This window comes from Ambystoma mexicanum, chromosome 14, assembly GCF_040938575.1.
Source record: "Ambystoma mexicanum isolate Mex_15411 chromosome 14, UKY_AmexF1_1, whole genome shotgun sequence".
In the NCBI taxonomy this organism is placed as follows: domain Eukaryota; kingdom Metazoa; phylum Chordata; class Amphibia; order Caudata; family Ambystomatidae; genus Ambystoma; species Ambystoma mexicanum.
Window position 1 is genome coordinate 536,162,103 of NC_090940.1, and position 23,843 is coordinate 536,185,945.

General features: G+C 45.6%; 1 protein-coding gene across 7 annotated transcripts in view; it reads left to right on the top strand.

Annotated features, from left to right (window-relative positions):
- The window catches only part of SLC25A29 (solute carrier family 25 member 29), a 64,371-nt gene that overhangs the window by 21,667 nt on the left and 18,861 nt on the right, over nt 1–23,843 (top strand). For 4 of the 7 annotated variants that reach the window (XM_069637789.1, XM_069637783.1, XM_069637787.1 and 1 more), the window contains exon 3: nt 14,828–14,911. Coding sequence is in view for 1 of the 7 variants with exons in the window: in XM_069637783.1 (XP_069493884.1) it covers nt 14,828–14,911 (84 nt within the window). In the remaining 6 variants the exon portion in view is untranslated. Of the gene's footprint in view, nt 1–11,953; nt 12,003–14,827; nt 14,912–23,843 lie in introns of all 7 variants that reach the window. The other 3 variants (XM_069637782.1, XM_069637788.1, XM_069637785.1) reach the window with 2 other exon arrangements.

Below are 23,843 nucleotides of genomic sequence, written 5' to 3' on the forward strand. Positions count from 1 at the left end.
ATTAGGCAGCTGTCATCTGTTGTTTCACGGCTCGTATTAATTTACAAGTATAGGCCGTGGAAGAGGCCAGTGAATTTACCTGTTTGGTAAGGGATAAGGTTGAGTCGAGATAGAAACCTAGGTTTTTTACTTCTCTGGCGACCTTGATAATGTTCCCATCAATGGTAAATGCTGAGTAGTTTGGGTTGAGTTTAGAGATGCGAGCAGCGGTGGCCAGGATGATGAGCTCCTTTTTGTCATCGTTCAGGCATAGGCCGTGGTTGGCCCTCCATGCCTGAACGATGCTATAGACTCTGTTCACCAAAGCCAGATCTTCCCCATAATCCCCGGTAAGAGGTAGGAGAATCTGGGTATCGTCTGCGTAATTGGTATAGGTGATACCCAGATTGTCAAGATCGTCAAAGAGTGGCTTGGTGAAAATATTGTAAAGTGTTGGCGAGACACAAGATGGGTATTGGGTCTGCTGCCACTGAGGGGGAGAACACCCTCATAGTCCTGTCACTAAGGAATGACTGTATCCAGACTATGGCCTCCCCTGAAAAGTGGGCCGCAGAGTCCAAGTAATTACACAGGACACTATGGTCCACCAAGTTAAAGGCGGCTGAGAGGTCTAGTAGTAGTAGTAGTAGTAGGAGTAGTGCTACTTTACCCTCGTCTGAGTGAGTGTATTTGGGCCTTTAAGTCGATAAGGGCAGTCTCTGTGCCATGTTGGGGTCGGAAACCAGATTGGCGGGCGCCAAGGAGATGGTTCACCTCAAGGAAGTTCTGAACTTGGGTGCAAGCTACCGTATCTAGTATTTTTAGTAAAGGCACTGTGGTAATGGGCCTGTAGTTTGTGGGAATGTTAGGGTCCAGTGTTTTTTTTTCAGGAGGGGGGAGTACACAGGATTCCTTTAGGTTGTGTGGAATTGTGCCAGTAGTAAAGGAAGCATTGATAAGTTTGGTGATGAAGGGAGCTAGATCTCTAGCAGCGTCCTTGATCAATTGTACTGGGCATTGGTCGCCTTTGCAATTGGATGTTTTAAGTGCAAGAATAGTTTTCTCTACCTCGATCACTGAGACCTTAGAGAAGTTGAATTGGGAGAGTTCTTTGAGTTTGGATATGGTTTTGATCAAGGGATTTTGGGCTTGGGCTGATAGTGAGGCTTTCTTTAGAGCAAGTTTAGTTTGGAGGTTGGCCACTTTGTTGGTTAGTGTCAACTGTATGTCTGTGAACCAGGTTTTGTCTTCGATAGTCATCCTGTACTGCAATAGGGGTTTCCAATTCTTTAAGAATAGAGAAGAGCTCTTTGATTCTGGAGTTGGCTTGGGTAATCAGTGGTCGGTCATTTTTTAGAAAAAATGTTGAAAAAAAAATGACGAATTCCGTTTTTTAAAATTATATATTTTGGGGTTCGGGATAAAAAAAAATGGGTAAAACAAAAAAAAAAGGGGGTTGGGGGAACCCCCTCCCCATTTCGAAAAAAAAAAATCCATTAAAAAAAAATCAGACATTTTTTTTCGAAAAAATGACTTTCGACATTATTGGTTTCGAAATTATGACTATAAACCTGGGTAATCCTATTGTTATACTTTTGTTTGGCCAGGATGATATCCTTTTTATATTGCATTGAGATATTTATTAGATTGGTTTTATTTTCTGCGGTGGGATGAGTGTTCCATACAGTTTCACATTTTCTTTTCTGTAGTCTTAGGTTTTTTAGGTGGGGTGAAAACCAAGAGTTAAGATGCTTTTTTGGTTTACTGCTCCTGTTTAAGCGGAGCAATGCTATCGAGAGCAATAGTCATAGCATTATTGAATTCCTCCACTAAAAGGCCTGGGTCAGTATAGTCTGGTAAGGAGTTAAGATTAGGTAAAATATGGGGTAAGATATTGTCCGCTGTGATATTTTTCTTGTTTCTAGTTAATGTTGGTACAGCAGGGGATGGTGTAGGCGCAGTGGGCCTTTTAGTGTTGAGAGTAAAGGAGATTAATTAGTGGTCAATCCATATTTGGGGGGCAATGGATGTAATGGAGAGGTTACAGTTGTGACTGTTATAGCCCAGCCTGTCCTAACTGCTCCTGAGCATCCCGGACGAGCTTGGAGTGGTGGTGTATCAAGGAAGTCGGTAGCAATTGAGTCGGTGGGTTTTGGGTCGAGTATAGTGCCTCATAGTATCTAGCCAGGCGTTCTTGGATTTCTGCCGTTTGAGTGAGTCGGATCCCCCCCTTTGTCTTTAATGGCCGTGATAGTGTGCTGCTCTCGGGTGCCCCTCAATAGGCGTGCATCTGCCTCATTGCTTTGGCATACAATTTCTGCCGCACAAAGAGCATCACACCTCTGCTTTTTTAGTCCTTAGCACCCCAAGTTACCCCACTGCTCCCCTGTACTCCCTCAGTACTTGCCTTGTGGGGGCCTCCCCTGCCCTCCGTTGCACAGCCTCTACCTTGTCTTCTAATTGGGTCTCCAGTACCCTAATGTGCCTACCTCTTGTCGCCTTTTGTGCTATGATTTACACCCTCAACGTGGCCTTCAGTGCATCCCACCTTGTACTTTTGCATGTGTCAGTGGCTTTATTCAGTTCGAAGAAGGCTCTTTCTTGTCCCCTATTTCTTTGCGGATCACCTGCTCTCTCAGCAACTCCTCTGGAAACTTCCATTTCCAGACCCCCTGTCTACGTCCGCTTAGACCCATCTTCATTTGGACCACTTTGTGGTCTTCTATTCCCAAGGGCCCCACATGTTCCACCCTGCCTACCAGGCTCGCCGGGACCCAGATGTAAATCTCGACTGGGTTCCGTGGACCCCTGACAGGAACGTGCATCCTTCCTGCTGTCCCCGAAGTGCCTTCCAAACGTCCCTCATCCCGGCTCTCTCAAAGTAGTCCTTCAGCTGGGGAGATGCCACTGCACACCCCCCCAGCCCTTTGTTCTGTCCTGTCTATGCACTTATTCCACGTCAAGTTGAGCTCCCACATTAGGAGAACATGGCCCCTCATGAACCCCTCTTATCGTACTCAGGAGGCCCCATAGGAATTGTTCCTGACCTGCGTTCGGCACGTACACCGATGCAGTAGTGCAGGGTGTTACCTTATATTCTCCCCTCGCCACCACCTCTCCCTCCCTTATGCCTGAGGGTGTCCTGCACTCTAAAGTCCAGACTGTTCCTATAGGCCAGCGCTAGCCCCCCCCCCCCTATTTTCGTGGGGACTGACGCAAGGAATATCTGAGAAGCCTCGGACTCAGAGGTGCCCTTGGTCTTTTTTCAGAAGGTGGGTTTCTTGTAGGGCTAGGACATTTGGGCCCTGAGCCTTAGTGAATCTTTCTAGTTTTTCCCTTTTGAGTGGGGTATTAAGTCCCCTCACGTTATGTGTCATCCACTTGAATCTTGCTCCTTATGCGGATACCTCTTCTGCATAAGCCCCTGTTTCTTGCTCCCAGCCTTCCCTCGGGTCTGTCGCCCTATGTCCTTTTTGCCTGTTCTTCACCTCCTTGTACTCCTGGTGCCCCTTCTCAGGTTCGGGCCCTTCCCGTGCCCCAACTTGGGGATGCACCTGGTTCCCCCATCCCCCTGCCTCCCCTGGGTGCTCCCACCCTTACTCGTTCCAACATTTCTATCCCCTGCCCTAGGCCCCAACTACTTACTTATTTGGCCACCAACCCCACTTATAGTCGCGCTATGGGGTTTGTTTTTCGCCTGCATCAGTCATTGCCATTTCCTGCAACCCCTTCTGCAACCCAGCCCTCCTCATTCGCGAGGGGGCCTCTCAAGGCAGCCCTCCACCTTCGTCTCTCTCCTGATGTTGACCACTCCCATGGCCTGGGCCTCGCTCTTGCTTCCGAAGTGGCGGGTCCTTCGCCCCCCCCTCCCCTCCGTCATCCAGGTCCATCATGTCTGCCACTTCTTGGGGGTGGTTATCAGTTTCTGGACTCCTTCCCATTCAAACAAGAGGCCAAATGGGAATGTACATTTGGATCTGATGCTTTTCTTAGCCAGTTCCTTCACTATCTGGCTCATGTTCCTCCGTTTGAGAAGTGTACTGCTCGCCAGGTCCTGAAATAGGAGTATTGTTTGACCCTTGTACAGCCCCAATTCTTGTTGTCTAGCCGCCATCAGGACCGCTTCCTTCTGGCCATATCTCGCAAATTCTGGTAAAACGTCGCAGGGTCTAGCGTTGGGGCCCTTATTTGTTCGTCCCACTCTGTGGATTCGGTCCAGCTCGATACACTCTGGTTGGGAGGGGCTGTTTCTCCAAGGAGCTCTGCAAAAATCCTCTGCGTTTCCCCCTTCAAATCCCTGTCCGTCACTTTTTCCGGCAGCATTTTGATCCGAACGTTGACCCTGCATGATTATTCTCTAGGTACTCCAGTTACACTTACCCCTTCTATGGCTGCCCCGTTGGCGATGTTTCTCTATCTACCTCCTGGAGGCCTCTTTCAAGCAGGTCTGTTCTTTCTCCTAATTGCCCCATCTCTTGTCTTATTCCTCCAGGCCGTGCTCAGGTCAGACCTCCTCAACTGAAATTGGTCTTGAAGTCTGTGAGGGTCTCCTGCAGTGATTGCATCTCTCCCCTGAAGTCCTGTCTCATCATCTGTGCCATGGTGTCCTCTGATTTGTGGTCCCTCCATTCCTTCAGGTGTTCGTTGTTACCCTTGGTCGGTTCTCTAGGCTCCAGGGAGGGCCACAATGTGGATAGGGTTCCCAAAGAGTCACTTGTGGGTGGGCCTGCCTTAGATGACTTCCAAGGCAAGGGCCAGATCAGCAATCTCCTGCTTGACTTCCGTCCCACTAGAAAGCACCTCAGATGGCTCTTGTTCCTTTGGGGCCACTCCTCAGATCTGATCCGTTAGGGCACACCAACTACAATTGGAAAACACTTTCTTCCACTGGGTACGCCCCTCTTTGTGTGCGCCTCATGGCTTCACCCCTTAGTGGGTTCCCTACTGACCTTCCCTGTGCTTTCTGCAGTCTATCCTTCCCGGCTTCTTTCTTGGCTGGGCGCCTGTACCATTGTGGGTGGTGCCAGAGTAACTCCTTAGTTAAGCATCCCTTGTTTCACCCTGACCACTTCAGCGGATGCCCATCAGATGGCTGGGGCTCCTTGGTTCTCCCCCTTGGCTTTGCGGTCTTGTGTGCCCTTGCCCTTTGGCTCTCCACTCTGTGCGCCGTTGTCTTGGGTGTCATGCTGCTAGCTCTTTTTGGGGGAGGTTTATCCCTCTCCTTTGCGCCTGTACTATCTGCCTGGTGGCTGTGGAAGTGCTGGGTATCCCCGGTCCTAGCTCCGTCAATGGGTGGGGGTGCCTCACCCTCTTCTTATTTCTTTTGTCCCCTTATGCCACGCCCTTTTGTCCCCTTATCCCACGCCCTACCCAGCTGGTCCTACCTTATGAACGGGGGCCCTGGGTAGGGTTGCTGCGGTCTGTAGAGTCACCTACCGCCCTCATGTTGCCGGAGCTTCCGATGCCTCTTTGGACTTCGCTTGATCCGTTCCTCCTCCCTCTTCTTACCCACTGCGCGGCGGTTGTTCGACTGCTCGCCCAGCTCCTCTCCCGGTCCTCTGCGTGTGGCTCTTACTGAAGCCCCTTTACGCCTCGAGGCAGAAGACTCCTCCCTGGGTTCCCCACGGCTGGCCTCGCTGTACGACCCCTGTGCCGATGTTCATGTGGGTTGACTGCCTCGCTCCTCTCTTCGCAGCCGTTGCCAACGGTCCTCCCTGAGAACCGCAAACTCTTGCAAGGGGACAATGCACCGTGCAGGGGGGTGCGGCGCCTACCTGTGCCCGCTTGGCTTCAGTAGACACCGCCTCAACGCCCCTGGGGTGTTTTCTGTGGGTCCGCGTGGGGCTGCTCTGTCCACTTCCGAGCCTCTGGTTGCTGCCCTGTACTAGCATCTGCGTGCATGCATGCAATAAGACTCATACACACACGCCTGTACGTTCCAGAGTCCCGGCGGCATCTGCCACACGGACCGCTTTATTTCCAACACGCATGCGTGGCCAGAACGAGGCTTGCCTTGCGCACATCAGTCGAAGACATAACATCCCTTTTTTTCTTTAAACAAAATAGTGCAATAACTTACAACTAAACCATACCCGGAAAACAGTATTAACATTTGCAACCGTGGATCATTGGCCTGGGACAGTCACCTGTTCAGTCTCCAGAGTCTAGGACGTAGTTTTTGAGTCGAACAGGTATAGTGCGGCCTTGTCGCGCAGGGTGCCTCCGTTCCTCATTCGGGATAGGTGGTGGGGTCCCGACTGCCGGCGTCTGATCCATGGGTGGGTCATCTTCAGGGACTTCATCCTCCTCCTCTGGTCGTGCAGGCACTGCGGGGTCGACATTACAGGGCCGATTGTCCATTTTTTTAAAAAAAGGATTGGTTGCGGGTGATAGTTCCTTTTGCATTTGCCGCGGTAATCGTGGATCCCTTAACATGGGTGACGGCCCACGGTTGTGGTTCATAGGGCAATGACTGCTTTCCTTCTGGCCTGCGGTTTCGTACCAGCACCGAGTCTCCTACCACTATCTCCTTATCTTGCATTCTTCTCCTTTCGGTCTCCTTAGCGTTGTGCACTTCTCGATCTTCCCTCACTCTGTCATTGTCTATAACACCCGGCTCACGCCCTTCCAGTTCGGGGAGGAGCCCTCTCAGGCAGCGCCCAAAAAGAGCCTCTGCTGGAGCCACTCCGGTGGACTGGTGGGGTGTCGTTCGGTACTCTGAGAAACCCGAAAAGAGTCCTCTTTAGTTCCCCTCCACTGTTCGCCGCTATGGGAATACCTTGTTGAGCGTCCTCGTGAGCCCTTCGGCCTCTCCATTTGCCCGGGGCCAGAGTGGCGACACTTTCCGGTGCAGTATTCCTTTTTCTCTCAAGATATTGAGCAAATAGGTTCCCAGTGAAAGGCGGCACATTGTCTGAGCAGAAGATTTCAGGGAGGCCATGCGTGGCGAATTTATTTCTAAGGCCAGCATGGTATGGTCGCTGGCTGTTGAGTCCACGAGTTCCACCTCTGGGTACCTCGACCACTGGTCCACTACCACTAAAAAGTACATACCCCTTCCGGTGGATCCAAAATCTGCGTGGACTGTACTCCACGGCTTCTCACTCGGCTCCATTGACTTAATCGGCGGTGCCCTTTCTAGGGGGCTCGCTGCTTGGCACGGCAAACATCTTTTCACATGTAACTCAACGAGGGCCTCCAGATCAGGGGACCATACTTTTGGTCGCAGCCTCGCCTTTGTCTTTGCCACGCCCTGATGTCCGGTGTGTGCCAGCTCCAGGACTCGAGACCTCAGCGACTGAGGAACTACAATTTGCCGCCCTCTTAACAGCAAACCATCCTCCGACATTGAGAGTTCCTAACGAACCTTCCATAACGCCTGCAGGTCCCTCTGGGTTCTGTGTTCTCTCCTTGTATTGTTTTGCAGGACGTCTCTCCACTCCCCGCTCCGAATTGCAGTTTGGATGATCTTGAACACCTCGTCGTTCGCCGACTCTTGTGCCACTACCATTCTGTCCAACGCCACCGGACTGGCACATTCCACAATATTGTGAATAAAATCTTGGCATTCTACTTCTCCCAGGCCCTGTTCCCTTTTCTCGTTGGGGTGGCGGGACAAATAGTCCGCAGGATTGTTTGTTCCTGGCTGGTACACTAACTTGGCCCCATATTCAGTGAGGGCGAGCATCCACCGCTCAATTCTGGGAGGTGGTTTAGACGACACGCCCGCAAGGATCGGAAGAAGTGGCTTGTGATCCGTTATGACAGTTACGGGTTTCCCAAGAATATACAACCTAAAATGCCTGCAGCCCCACAGGATTGCCAGGGCCTCCCTCTCAATCTGTGAGTAGCGTCTTTCAGTTTTTGTGAGGGTTTTGCTTGCATATTCGATGCGTACCATTTCGCCTCTCGCGTCTTCCTGCATTAGGACAGCCCCTAGGCCCACGGGACTTGCATCCACGACGATCTCAGATTCGGCCGAGGGGTCAAAATACGCCACTGTGTCCTGATCGGACAGTGCCTTCTTGATGGAATTGAACGCTTCTTGCACTCTCGTGCCTCAGACCTAAGCAGCTTCATTTTTCGTGAGGGTCCGAAGGGGTTCAGATAGGGATGCCAGCCCCTTGATGAATCGGCCACAATAATTAACCATCCCCAGAAAGCTGCGGACTTCTGTCGGCGACTGGGGGCTTGCGGCTTCACGGATGTCTGACTTTCTCCGGATCCGGGGATACACCGTTCTCATGAAACACAAACCCAAAGAACCCAATGCGGTCCTTGAAGAACTCGCATTTGTCACGATGCAAGGTGAGTCCAAGGTCTTTGAGTCTCTGCAAGGTCGCCTCTAGACGCTTAATGTGCTTGGCATGTGATGGGGCGAAAACCAGAATATTGCCACTCATATTGATTACTCCCCTTAGACCCACCAGAGCGCCCCTGATGGCATTCTGAAAGACCTCTGCGGCAGAGGATATCCCAAAGCTGAGGCTTTTGAATTGGTACAGACCCTTGTGCGTGGTAAAGGTGGTAATGTACCTCGAGTCTGCCTGCAGTTCTAGTTGGTGATACCCTGCCCTTAGATCCAGTTTGGAGAATATCCTGGCCCCCTGAATTTGCTGATGTCTATCGTGGGGGTCAGGTGGCGTTCACGCTTAATGGCTGCATTGGGCAGCCGCATGTCCACACAGATGCGTACCTTGCCCAGCTGTTTGGGTTTGGGCGCCACCACGATTGGCGAGACCCAAGGAGTCGGCCCCTCCATCCTTTCAATGATGCCCATGCTGATTAGCGCTTTGAGTTCGTCTTCAACCTGGGACCTAAGGTGAAACGGGATTCGTCGGTGCTTCAGCGCCATAGGGCGGATCGTTTCATCTATGTGTAGTCGTACTGGCTCTGCTTTCAGTCGGCCAATCCCCTGAAAGGTACTCTCAAACCTCTCCGGAAGTGACTCGACGTCCCTTTGGTAGATCGCAAGTGCAAAGTGAACCAGGTCCAATGCTTCCGAGGCCGCACAACTCAACAGCGACCGTGGGCTGACATCAGTAACGAAAAACCTTGCTTTATCACCTTGTCCCCTCGGGCTACAGGAGCTACAAACACCCCTTTGATGGGTAGGGGATCATCACCACCGAATGCGTTTTGCTCTTGATTTGTCCAACGGAGGGGGACCTGTTATGGCCTCATAATGTTCAGTGGCCAGTACGCACACCAAGGCTCCTGTATCTATCAGTACCTGTGTAGGGACCCTTTGAATGTCTACAACGCACTTTGGTTGTCTGCGCTTCTTGGTCCCGGTAGCCAAGTTTGAGATGAAGAAGACTTCATCTTCCTCCTCTTCCGCAATGTTAAGTCTTTGGGCATCCTGTTCGACGGCAGCGACACTGCATTGTTTCCTAAACCGGCCACCCAGCCTAGCGGGCCCTCTCTGCGTGGTCACCAGGGCAGCAGCTCTGCACATCCTGGCATAGTGCCCTGGCATGTTGCATCTTCCGCAGACTCTCGTCTTAGCTGGACAGTCTTCCAAATGCGGCAAGTCATACCCACAATACTGCGGTGTTGATTCCTGCCTCTTCTGGCTCCACCTGGGCTTCGTCTGGGGATGTTTCCCCAACAGCAAAAGCGTCCTCATGCTTGCCTGGGCGTGTGGCCGCATCCATCTTAGCTCCTCTACTTTTGGCAAGTTCGTACACCCTTCCACTGTCCAAAATCTGCGCCAGCGACATGCCAGGCTCCCTCAGGACCTGCCTCCTCAGCTTGCCTGAACTGCAACCCTGAATCAGTTGATGGCGGATCATTAACTCTGCATCCGTCCATCTGCACGTGGTGGCTAGCTGTCTCAAACATGCACAAAACTTATCTAGCGGCGACTCCGCATGCTGCTTCTCCCCGCACATGACAAACCTGTCAAAGTCAACGTTGGATAGGGGGATGAAATGATCCTTCAGCACGGTTTTGACTGCATCATAGTTCATTGCGGGTAAGGAAAGAGATTTGTAAATGTGCAGTACCTCTGTGCCCGCTGAGTATAGCAGCGTGGCCACTTTGGCATCATCGTCTGTCTCCCCAGTGGCAGCGAAAAACATGTCAAGTTTCTTGATCCATAGAAGCCATCTCGGACTCAGTTTTGGCGGTGGACCTGAGGTGTCAAATTCTTGCATTGGTTGTAGGGATCCATGCTGCCTTCTCACCATTCTTGCTGTCGCCGGAGCGTCTCCATCGCTGTCCGTCATGTTCACAGGTCGCACAGGCACCTTAGTCCGTGTTAGAGGCCGCAAACCTGGCTGCACTCAGGTTCGATATACCTGACCTCTTGCGCAAAGTTGTTGTGAAGATGTGAGAGGTTTGCTCCTCTCCCACAACCTGTTGGCTCAGGTAAAAGTGCAATCCTCCCTCTTGAGGAAAATTGCAGGGTGTCCAAAAATTGAGGGGTGGTTTACCTCGGTGTCTAGGCAGCGCACGAGCACCCTTGCGGGCCGCAACTGCCTTCAGCATCCAAAACAAAATGGCCACCATCACTCGTGTAAGATTTGTGACGCACGTGAAGAAGAAATACCCATAACGACACGTTTACACGTGCCGAGTGTTTCTCTCCCCGTGTCCCGCCTCGTCGCCAATGTGATGGGGGGGGGGGGGCTTCCTGTGCCTCGGGCCGCCCTGTACTAGCGTCCGCGCGCATGCATGCAATAAGACTCATACACACACGTCTGTACGTTCCAGGGTCCCGGCAGCATCTGCCACACAGACCGTCTTTATTGCCAACGTGCATGCGTGGCCAGAACGAGGCTCGCGCATGTGCACATCAGTCGAAGACATAACACCTCGGTTCTCCCCTGCAGTGCTGCTGGGAGCTTTTGTCACTTTCTGCCGCCGGGTCCGCCCAAGGGAGACAGCCTCCTCTCTGCTGCCTGACGAGCCTCCTCGCTGGCAACTCTCTGGGGGCAGCCAGGGAGTACTTTCCTTCTCACGTAGGGCTCCTCACAACTCTCTTCTCTCGTGCACTGCTTTCCGTGGCTTAAAAGTGCTACCACTGGTTTCACTTTGCTCTGGGTCGTCCCCCCTGTGCCTTTTCGTGCTCTCTGCCTTCGGGGGGGTGGTGTATCTGCCGAACCCTGGGAGCAGCCGCTGACACACCTACCTTGTTTCGGCGGCCACCTGGGAATCGAAATGTAACCTTTTAACTGCTTTTCTTATATTGTAATGCATCACTTGTATGTTAACATATGAAGTCCGTGGAGGACTGATCGTGTCTCAATTCAGTTTCTAAACGTGTTTGTTATTTTCTTTGCACCCCACAGCAAATGTTTCATGGTAGAAGGCAGGGCAGGTGTTTATATCCTCGCATGAAAAATGAGTGTCACTCACAGGGAATTTGCTGTGAAATTGCTTTCATTGTTCATTATGGATGACATTTTAACAGTCCAATAAAGAAAGGGTAAAAAAAAAGATGCATGGTCCGTTGTTATGTACTTATCTGTGTTCACTTCTTCAAGGAAGATTGCCCCTTTTTGCTTTTATGTGCCGGTTTCCACAGCAGCTGTGGTAGTTCTAATTTTGAATTGTTAGGTCAGTATGACACCGCTCCCAGTATCCCTGCATGATTTAACACATGCTTGTACCATCTGACACTGTTAGTTAGGGCAGTGGCTATTGGGAGCTGAACAAACATAATAATGCGCAATCCTTTTAGTGAATGGGACCATATGGGGTTGGCTTCTAATCCAAGGGCACACTGTCGCTGTGTTTATGTAAAGTAGCATTGACCACCTGAGAAAATCACTTCATTAGCTGACTGATGCCTCTGTTTAGTTGATCAGTTCATCCAGGGCTCTGACTCCTATACAAGCCATGGTTGTCCAGACTAGCATTCCTCTTTCCACAGTATGTCAATGTAACGTGTACTAATGCGATGTTCTGTTGTAACTGGCTTTGCTTTCTGAGCTAGGCGCGGTCTTCATTAAGTGTTACTTTGTCGTAGGCGAGAGATAAGCCTCTTCCCGGGAGACTTGCCTCGTAAGTATAGACAGGTGAATACTTCTGTTTTTCTCTACATTTGTTTTGAAATGTGTCTATGCAGTCGTTGAGTTTTTAAAGGGTTTTTGTTTGGTTAAAAAAAAGATTTAAAAAAGGGAGGGGGGATATCTATTAAATTGCACAGTGCCCTGTGTGATCTTGTACAAACGGGCGATTATTGTTTGTGGTTTAGCATAACCCAATAGAACTGGCTCCTGATTACACACTCCCTGGCCCTCCAACCTGTTTTCAGACCCTGTATCATTTTTTTTTCTTCCCATTCTTCATCTAAATTCAGACTGAAGGTTTAATTGATCGTCAACAGCGTACATTCAATTTTTGATGCCGGTTTAGCTGGAGGCTCCTTGCCACTTGTCGTAAATCAAATGAGATCCATTGAAATAGGCAAGGGCTCATCTCTGGTAATAATTGTTAAAAAACAAATGGGTGCAAATCCTTTCACTTCCTAAAATACTTCAATACATGTGCCAACTCCCTTCCGCTTGAGTTATCTTAAGCCATTACTTAATGAGCTGATATCAAGTAGTCCCTGAAGGCTTTGGAAAGTTAAGTTTTAAAGGATTAAATACAGTTTACTGTAACTTGGGGAATCACACTAAAGAAATGCCTAAATGCAAAAAAGGTTAGTTAAGTTATGTGATTTTTGTCAGTGGGAAAACCCCAAGATGGCTTTTTAATGAGCCACAAGTAAAGGTGGAAAAAATATCGCGATTCCCTTTTCATATACCAAATATCTACATACAGTTCGTATCTGTGGTCTCAGTGGCATCTAGTGGATTTCACATTAATACGATTCCAGCTCTACAAACGTTTCTACAGTTTATTTTAATTTACATAACATACATTCTACCTACACATGCCCTCAAAAGAACCTATTAATGGGGGGGTAGGGGTTTTATCCCCCAGACCCTCTTCCTGCATCGACCCCTGGAGCCTCCCTTTCTTTTTAGAACTGTTCCCTTTTTCTTTCTTTTTTCAATTGTATAGCAACCATGCAATACTTCAGTATTCCCTGCAATTCGTTATTTTGACTTCAATTCAATGTTTTTTACCTTTATTTTTGAAATTCGTTATTTTTACACCTTCCATTATTCTCTCTTTTTCTGCAATGTAATCATTGGTTACCTGCTAGGGTTATGGATTTAATGTATTTTTTATTTTGTCGGTGAGCAAACCCTGACTTTTTATCGACCTTGAGTATGGAAACATGGCTTGGCAGCAGCAAGGAAGGTGTATTAAAAATAAAAATACTGCCCTGGGATCAAGGGCACTGTTCTATGTTTGCATCCAACCTCCCCACTGCAGCAGACTGGATGTGTGGTGTCTTATGGCACCCATGCACCTCAGCCGGCCTGGTTTTTATTGGCACCCGGTAATGATGCCACCTGCGAAGCTTAGCAACAGCAGATATAGGCATGGCAACACGCGTACAGGCTTGTTTTTCCATAGAGAAAAACTCTAATCATTCCTTTTTGACCTTGTGCTTAGAATGCTTATTGTGACATGCAAGAAGCACTCTAGTCATTTTTGCATAATGCACAGTAAAGCTAATGCATTTTGGAATCGAGCCTTGCTAAGATCATCCATTTCTCCTTTTGCTTGGTGTACTTGTCAAATATTTGGTTTATGGCTCTTTTTCTAGGTCCTTTGCAAATGTGCCCTTTGCATACTTCCGGTTCCCTTCTTGTCGGGTTTGCACATGACCCTTTTAGTTAATCGGGCTGTCCGAAGACTCCATTTAATGGTGTAGTGCTAGTGACGTATGTACAGAGAGCACCCAATCAATTGGTAAAAGTATCCGAGGGAGTGGTCTACCTTTTTGCTATCTTTGGCAGAAGTAGCAAGTTGAGTTTCTACGAGCGCCAACCTCCCATTAACGTCTCATTTAGAGCATCAACTTTTATGTGCCACCAAACAATGTGTTTTTTCCTTCTTCTATAGCTTCGTAGCGTGTTTGGGCTGTACCTTTGCCACTTCCCTTTGTGTCTTGTGTTTTAAACGTGTTATATAAATCGACGTTTGTGTGCAGTGGTTTCTGAAATCGACCCTATTCGAGTGGAGGGAGATTCCTGATATGTCTGCAACCTACTGGCACGACGTTTTGATTTAGAACTAAATGCTTTTTATTTTTCCACTAACACAATCGTCTCTCAAACCTATGCCTATTTTCCATAGGGATAGACCTAGGCGAGCTTGCATACCCACGCTGCGTCCACTGGAGGGGAAAGTCGGTAGTTTTAGGATATTTGCATAGAGATCTCCAGCTAATTTGTCAATTCTTAATGTGTCATTTCTTAATGTATTGTTACATCACGGGACAGAAATCGATTTGAAAGACACTAGCCAGTCTAAAAAGTGCCTTGCCACCTCAATTCTATACATACACACAGCACACCATTTCTTACTCACCAAGAGTCAAATTTCACTTGCCAATGGCTAGTGGTGAGTGCACATTTTGCAACCTTGTTACATTCGCTCCAACTAGGAAGCGTTGATTTGCAATTCATTTAATGCCGATATTGGTGCCAGTATTTTGCTCTTTAGTTGAATTCCTTGGGTCAAGGCACTTCCAGAAATTGCAAACATTTACACTAACTGCATTGTTAATTAAAGTTTGAATATCTCCATTGCCATGCATTCAAATACAAAAAGGGCAATCTGGATCTGTGACATCATGACAACAATTTAGATTATGTGTATCCTAGCAGTGTACAGAGTCGACAAACTTTATGTACATCCCAGTTGCCCTGTTTAAATGAAGTCTGTTTTAAGTGCTTATTGATCTTTGCATTGCGTTCATTGTTGAATTTTCTTGTAGGTCCGCCTTCAAGTACAGAATGCAGCAAAGCCTCTCTACCGTGGGACGTTCCATTGCTTCCAGTCTATCATAAGGCAGGAGACTGTAAGTCATGGTAGTTGGGTCAATCTACCATGGACCGGTAACTTTGGGATACAGGCTATCATTGAAGGGTGAGGGCGGGCGGGGGTCTTATCGCTTAATACGAGATGCAGCCACAATGTCTCAGTTTAAGGGTTTGTATTTGTTAATGTCAGAGGCAGCGAGAGGTCAGAAGGGAGACGCACATGTAAGTACTGAAAGATCTCTTCCCTCAGAGTTGAAAGGAGGCTATCATTGTTCCATTCTTCAAGATGGGGGGGGGGGGGGAGCGAGCACATCGTATTTGGTATTGTCATGCCCACCATGCGATATTTCCTTGAGCATAACCCAATGTTGAGTTTGGATAACTTTGCCCGCTGGTTTGCCAGCATACGTAAGTGGGTTATTTTATTTAATATTCGATGAAAGAGCCTATCGCTAGTTTCAGTGGTAGCACATTGCTCTATTAGTAAGATGCAGACAATAGTCCCTTTTTGCAGCTATAATGGAAGAATGGTGGAAGATTACATTCATTTAAAATTATTTCCCTATCTTGGTTTTTTTTTTTTTTTTTTTTTTTTTTTTACCCATTTTTAGAACGTTTAATGCTTGTACATTGGATGGGGCAAAATCTTTGGTGTTCTCCCTTCCGCATATGGTTTTATGAAAATGCTCTATATTTGAATGATTTTTTAATTTATGTATTAGATGTTATACTTTTTATGCCTTTTGCATGTTTATTCTGTACTTTTCTGAAATTAAAATTTCGAAAAAAAGTCAATTGATTTGACTCACACGTCATGAATTCCAATGATGCCCACTATTGATAGCTTTGCATATTTGTTTTCGTCTTCTCTGTAAAGAAAGCTAATGCTTTGAACTTACCTGTGTTCAGTACTTCTAAGTGTTCACATATTCTGAATGTTAATCCTTTGAGTTATTCCGAAGTGGGATAACTAGTCAACAGTTGTTTAATAATTAAAGGTAACAATATCTCCTCCCTTCAGCTCGCCAACTCAAAATTCGAATTGTGTTCTACAGTTAAGGAAAGAACTCAAGGCATTCCTCTTAGGAATGGCTTCTCCCAAACACCTAGGTCCACATCCTGCGCTTCCAACCCTACCTGAGATTTGGTCATCTGCTCCCCACTGTCTCCTCCCCTAGTTACTTGTTAGATCCCTTGGTGCCAATTGCCCACCATTTCCCTCTCGCTTGTTAGCTCCCCACTCCCTTTTTCTCTACTTAACTCAAATTATTATTATGATTAGAGAAAGGGTTGTACAAGTCAAATGGATTTAGCATCCAATCAATGTAATTGTGTTTGCAGATTAAGGTTCCTTTCCTGTGGAAGAACTTGACCCTATACACTTTAGCCTCTGCTCATATTCTTAAGTTGTTGCACGGTGGACCAACAGAAAACTGGACATGTTGGATTTCAAGTGGTCATAAAGTGACTTATCTCTGTGTAGTTGGTCGGGGGCGTGGGGGAGTGTTTTGGAGAGGAGGGCTTTGAGCATTCCAACCCTTTTTGCCTCCTGGTAGCCCCTGGCACTGGAGCAATTGGGACCAGTTTCAGTTAGACAAGAGCATGAATAAAGACCTACAGTCCTCACTGCCCTATCCCCATCATACCACCTTGTGTATGGTCCGATCACTCCTCTATTTCATGTCAGATACAACTCCACTCTCCACTTAGACATCAATATGAACCAAGTAGGAATTACCGGGCCGTTACAGCTGCTGATCCATCAGACTGCATGGTTGCTCTGATGATCAAATCAAATGATTCGGATCATCCTGACCGTCTCATCGAAAACTACAACAAAGACATGACATCGCTGCTAGACGGACTTGCCCCCATGAAATTAAGAAGTACTAGAGATGCGCCAAACTATCAAAAGTGGTTCTCCCCAGAACTGGCCCAGTTAAAAGCCAGTAAAAGAGCATGCATTGCTCAAAGATAAAAACGTGATAAATAAGGCAGCATGGAAATACAAAGAGAGAATACAAAGATAAGATTATTGAAGGTAAACGCAGCCATTATTTATTTTTATTAGTGTAAAATAGTTTTTCACAGTAAGAAGAAATAATTGAAACCAACTTTATTTTTTTTTATTATTTTTTTTCAATAACCTTTCTAATCGTTTCATTTGCTGGTTTCTATTTTGGCCCTTTACAAGTGAATCATTCCTCCCTCCTCCTTTAGTTTTTCCAGCGCTGCCTCTAGGAACTTTCCAATGGCATAATTTTCATGTCTCGGCACCCATATATCAGTTACCACCCTTGATCAGCCCCAGGGCCTCCCCGCTCTATTATTCGGTCATGCAGATAGCTGATCCTCAAACCTTTCAATTTCGGGCAAAATGGAATCAAATGTCTTAATGTTTTACTTTCTGATTGATAGAACTGGCAGTCTATGCAATTTTGGTGTTTCCTGTATCTTTGCAAAGTGGTTTTATTATGCAGCACATTTAATCTGAATCTTGGAAGTCTTGCTGCTTATGGTGATGGAATTTCTTCAGATACGTCGGAATAACATTCATTGCTCTCCAGTCAGTTTTCAAAAGTGTGTCCGAGATTTCAATCTTGCCTCTTCCCTTTTTTTCTCCAATCATCGACCCAAAGATTCATCTGTACTAGCATTGGATTTTGGCCAAAGTGTCTATCGAGTTCAAGATTACTCCAAGTGTAGTCACGCTCTGTGTTCCATTCGTCTAGGACCCCCTCTATATTTCCAGATTTATGCATTACTAGAACTTCAATTTAGGTGGGCAATCATAAGTGTTGCCTTTCTATGTAACATTAGCTTGTTCCAGATTACTTGTGTATAGAGCGATCTCAATCCTAATTCTTGTCTTATTATAGGCATTGGGATAGATGTTGGTAATTGTATATAGAATATTTTTCCAAAAGTAACCTTCTAGAAAATTCCACAACTCAAGAGGGCAGGGGACACTTTTTGCTTATAGAAATCAATTATTGGTTACAGCGAAAATGTTCTGTATCTTCTGTCTATAACCTTTCCTTGTGCAGTCAATCTTTTACTTTTATTCTCGGGGCATCCGCACAGGCTTTTTAACCTTTTGACATACTTATCTGCATGCCTAGATACTTCAATTCGTTTATCGGTTTCAGGTGGTTTCCATCTAATGACCATATTGCTTTGTGAGTACTCCATGTTTTATCTCCTAGAACCATAATTTCCAATTTTACAGCATTTAGTTTAAAATATTTATTTAGAACATATTTTGCCAACAGATTTAGGGACCTCTTCAAACCTATCTTGGTTTGGTCTAGGAGAATACCATCATCGGCATACAGGAGTCTGCCTACTTCTGTGCCGTTTATTTTTGGTGAGAATGAAAGCTTGTTATCCGGGATTGTTTTCATATCCTCGATATAATAGCTAAACAAAGTGGCAGCCAAACGGCATCCTTGTTTTAATCCCTTCTTGGTTTCGATTTTCTTTGATAAATTGCCACGCTGGTCTAATTTAACTTGCATAGACGTGCCGGAATAAAGCTCTTTTATCGCCTTTAGTAGATTGATTGGGCATCCTTTGGATTCCAGCTTTCCCCACAGCAGATTTCGATATATACTGTCAAAAGCCTGCTGTAGGTCAATGCTGGCTATATAGATCTTTTGCTTATTTTGCAACGCTACATTTTTTCAATAAGCTTAATAGGATAGGTTAAGGCTGCAGCCCACTTGTTCCACAAAACCTGAATGTCTGTCATATGACTTTGTTTCCTTGATCCTTCTTTTCAGTTGATTTTAAGAGTAGTGTAGCAAAGATTTCCCTACACAATCGAGCAGCGCGATCGGTCAGTAATTTGTAGGTTCCATCCAATCTCCTTTTTTAGAGGACTACAATCGCGCTCTTCCACGATTCTGGTACTATTCCCTCCACTATTCTTTTGAACAGTATCTCACAGAATTCTGACCATAGTGTTGTATTTGCTTTCAGTACAGCCTTTGAAAGTCTGTCTGGCCCGGGTTCTTGTGATGCACTGCTTTATTGATGAGGGTTTCAATATCATCTCGATTGATTTCTACATTCCAGGGCTCGGGGGCTTTTTGGTCTTTATCGATCTGCTCTTGCTCGATCTTTTTGTCATCAAATAGGATCTTGAAATGGTTTATCCAAGATTCTTCTGTAATCGGATTTATAAGGCATGGATCTCTATTGCCTTTTTTCTCGTTTAATAGTTGCCATAGATTTATGCCATTGAGTTGGCTACTGCGCTGCATATTTTCTGCATCTCTTTGAAGAATTATCTTATGTGATTTTTGCTAATTTTTATAACTTTTCTTTTCGTATCAACTCCATTTTGTTTATATTAGCCACAGATCTTTTCTTTTGTCTACATCTGTGTCATAAACATGGATTGCCTTGAAATGCGGTTTCGGCAACTGGGTTTGACTTTCTTTAAAGCACATCTGAGTTTATCTCTTGAAGTTGCCATGCTTTTAGATCTCTTGTCAAGACTGAGATGTCTTTTGTTTTTATTCTTAGTGAGTTTCGTCCAGATACCAGTTCCACCCTCTGTTCAATTTTTTTTAGTCTTTTTCTTTTTCTCTTCCTGCTATCGTGACAATAATGGGATCATGATCACTATATGGATTACGTTCCACCTTTTATCTCAGAATTTGTTTGTAACCTATTTCCAGATATAAAGATAAAGCGTGGCTTTTTGCTGTCCATTGGATCATGTTGTAGCTGGTGGCATATCTCCTTTGATATTACCATTTAATCTATGTATACTCCATTTCCTCCATCCAGAGTTTCCCTCGAAGGATCTTTCTATCCTTATAATTAGATTTTCGCTCTTGATTTTTCCAGTCTTCAAAGCAATTGGCGTTCAGGTCCCCGCAAATTACTATTTGGATGCAGCAGTAGTTCTCAGAGAACCGGCCAATCCATTTACATATGTTGTCTATGAAGATATCCCCTCTGCATTTGTGGGGTTCCAGTATACATTTAATAGAAGTAGTAGATCACATTTTTCTGGAGTGTAATTTGACAGCTTAATTATAGTTATCTGAATATATGGATTTGGATTTATGGCTTTGATAACACTCATGTAAGTCCCATTTATTGACATAGTTAATAGGCCAGAGGAAGGTCTTCCACGCAGTCCTCTTTTTGCTGGATTGAGTAAAATTGTGTACCCATCTAACAAAGGAAGCTCTTGCAGCCAGCATTCTTGAATGCATATAATTTTCAGGTCATTGATAGGTTGATGTTCTTTGTTTAAAAAGGTGCCGGTAACCTCTGGTGTTCCAACTCCCAATCTTCCATCTTGTGGGAGTTGAGGTTTTTGCATCCTAGGCTCCGCTTTTCGCTGCCAAAGTTCCAGTCACTGAACTCAGAGTCTGGATCTTCTGACAATGTCGAATTTGATCAGTTTTGAATGTCTGTGTTTCTGCCCTTGATGGTAATTTGAATTGTATTCTGAAAATCTTTTTTCTTTGAATAATGTTGAGTAGTGATCGTCTCAGTCCTTGCTACCTGATTTGGTATCCAAATGTTGTGATGATGATACACTAAGCCATGGTTGCCTTCCTGCTCTGGCATTCCAGGATCGGGGTACAAAGGTTTTAATTCCTTCTGGATTCTTACTCCTCACCTCACTTTCATATTGGACTTAACTTTTTAACAAGTCCCAAGGATCGTAAATCATCACCTGCTTCGATCATTGTAGTTGATATGGTAGAATTTAATGTCCGAGTCAGTCATTTTTGTTTTCGTCTGGAAAACTGTGTTTGTCTTCCGACCGTGTGACTCTCATTCGTGGAATTTATTGCAGCAATTGTATGATAGTGGACAGGTTTAATGAGTCCATCTTTTTCACTTACCATTCTCTCTAGTCTTATCTCAGTGTCCGGATCCCACCCCACTTGTCATTTACTAGCCTATTCCCGATTCATCTTGAGTTTCCATTTGATGCGATTTGCTCCGTTTCTTGTATATTTGTATACTTTTGTTTGGTAACTGGCTTTGGTTTTGTGAGGAGGGATTTCATTATTTCTTGTGAGAATGTTATTAGAAGCGTTGATTTTAGACCTACATTTCTCAATTTTTTTTTTCTTCACTTGACGTCATGAAGAGTACTTTTTCATCTGTCAAAGATTTTGGAGGCAAACTTCTCTTGCTACTTCTTTGAAGAAACCATGGATCTTCCTCTTTTGTTTCGGACTTTCAATTTGTTCTCCTTCGTATACTGATGAATTGAGTAATTTGCGGATACTTTCATCAAATTTGCTAACTTCTTCCTCTGATGTAATTGGGTTCTTGGAAGTTTTGTTCTGCTATCTTGTTCTTAGATGTCTCTGCAACGGGATTTGTAACAGGAATTTTCGTTACTGAAGGTATAGTAATTTTTCTGAGGAAACTCCTTGATCCACTGTTCCTTTTTATATCTTGTTTTTGAAAAAATGTTTGTCTTGCAAAGATGCTTGCCTCCGCAAGTTTGATTATTTTTCACATCATGGTTTTTTTGTTCAAAAATGGAGAACGCATTACTTTCCGCTTTTTCTGTTGATTAACTTCCGTAGGAAGTAAGGGAATCTCTTTGTCATGGTTTGGCACATTTCTGGAGATCTGGGCTTGGGCTGACATTGGACCAGTATGACTGGTGGAAGATATGTTTTTTTTTTTTCAACGACATCCACCTGAGCCAGATCCTTGCAATTACATGCCAAGCTCTTTTTTTCATGAGTCGTTAAGTGAATATGACTATTTGTTTTCTATCGGTCTCTCATCATTACTACGCAATTTTGTTTGTATAGGAGTAGTCTCATTTTAACTGGTTTTGGAACCCAGTGACAAATTTTCTCAGATTTGGCATCTTGGAAGAGATCCATCAGGGATTTAAGGACAATTCCTTGCATGTCTTTCTCTTTGCCTCTTTTTCCCTGAGTGCTTCCATAACCGATTCCACATAAGTCGTCTTGATATTCATCAATGCTAGTAACGTGGACTGTTCTTCATAATTTTCACTCAGTGTTTCATAAAAATGGGCTAGAATTATTGTTACTACTGAGGTGATCAAGTCTTGCATCTCTTTTGCCCATGATGTTTTAGCAAGTTCTATTTGTGGATTTGGATGTTTTGATGTTACATCTGTAGAAGGACTGCTGTCTAAGATTTCTCCTTTTGGCTTGTTGACATCTGGGACTTTCGCTATCATCTGACTCTGATGATTCATCTTAGTTCATCAATTTTATTGGATCGAGCATGGATGCTCTTGTTCGCGTCATCTGAGTTTGTCTATTTTTGTTTTTACAAAGAACATCTTTGATATGTGGCAAATCAAGTTTACAATTTATCTGCTCCTTATTATTCAAGTTCTGATTTGACGTAGTAGCCATCTCTAGATTTTGTATGAGCACTATCTCCAAGTGTCCGAAGTTGCCAATATTTTCTCCAATATTGGCTATTTCATGGCACACATTTCCGTCTTGGGAGTCAGCGAAGTTTGTTTGCCCCGATATTCCAGACAGCTTTAGGCTGGTGCTCTGAAGTGTAGGTCTCTTCGGAGCCCAGCCTTCCTCTTTAATTTGAATGACTGGCTTTCCCACCGTTTTGGCACAATTTGTCTTCCCATTCATTGTCACGATCTTCTCTAGAGGGTCTTGTACTACACGTTTCCTCTGTAAACTGATCACTTCTGCTTACAGCTTCTAAGTCGTTTGTTATTATGTTTTTCTTGGCAATTTATTGTTGTACTGCTAGTTGAATTTAGCCTCACTGTTCAAGATCTCTCAGGATGACAGTGTTCTGAGGTCTTTGGGCACTCTGACTCTCCACATATCAGTAACGTGCCAGACAGGAGATCTTCATCAGTTACTTTGTGAAGTAAATCATTTTCCCTTTCCCTCAGCTTCCTCGAGTGCAGCATTCATTTGACTCTTCAGCTGTTGTGCACTGCTGTGGGGGGAGCTTTGGCTTTAAAATGCCATTTTAATGTTCCGATATCAGAGCTAGAGTGACTTCTTTTGGAGGCTACCTTCCTCGAGTTTTAGCCACCAGTCGGGTGCCGTTGCATGTTTTGCCTATGGCATTTAAGAGCAGTTCGTCAGGGTGATTTCCAAGAGTTGTACCCGCCGACACAATCAGCTTTTTTTTGCTGACTTCCTGCTGTGCGCTATGTCAGATGGAGAAAAGGAAATCACAGCAATGTCTTCCATACTGTCATCAGTGGGTTCAGGCAGCTTATCAGCAGACTTTTTGTTCTGTCCTTTAATCGGCACAGAAGGAGGGGTCGTCGCACAGTCTTCCTTGGACTCATTCAGCTTGTCAGCTGATTCTATGCCCTGCTCGGATGACGTTGAAAGCTGAATCGCTTTGCCGTTTCCCGTGAGCTTTGGGCGGGGGGGTCTGTGCTAGTCGATCACTCACTAGATCGTATTCTGAGTACAGAGAAGTACTGCTGGAAGGGGTAGCGGGGCTTGGATAATTTGCGCGTAATATTTCAGAGTGCTCACATGCTGTTTGTACTGGGTTTCTTTTTCCTTTACTGTTGCCGCTTGCAGTTAAAACCATGCTCTGAACGCAAAGAGGCAACGATAACGTAAGCTTCGTCAGTGAGATACTTTAGCATGCAATTCGCTGTGACGTACTTGGCTCCTTGTATGTTTTAAGCCATTTAGGTCTGGGTCAATTTCAGCTGGATCTCTTCTCGACTCGTGTCGCGACCACTACAGCAAACACTCAGCGTGGCTCCGCGTCCAGAAGTGTGTTGATAAAGCTGAGGTATAGTTCAGACTGAAAACCAACTCCAATTCGGTCCAAACAATGAAAAACTACTCCAAAAGGAGCAGATACCGGGGGTAATCCACTCGGTCTGCACACTCAGCAAGCACTCCACATCCATTATAATGACCAGATAAATAGGGATGGGAATCAAACCAAGGAACTCTTCAAACTTTTCAGATTATGGGGAAAAACTCA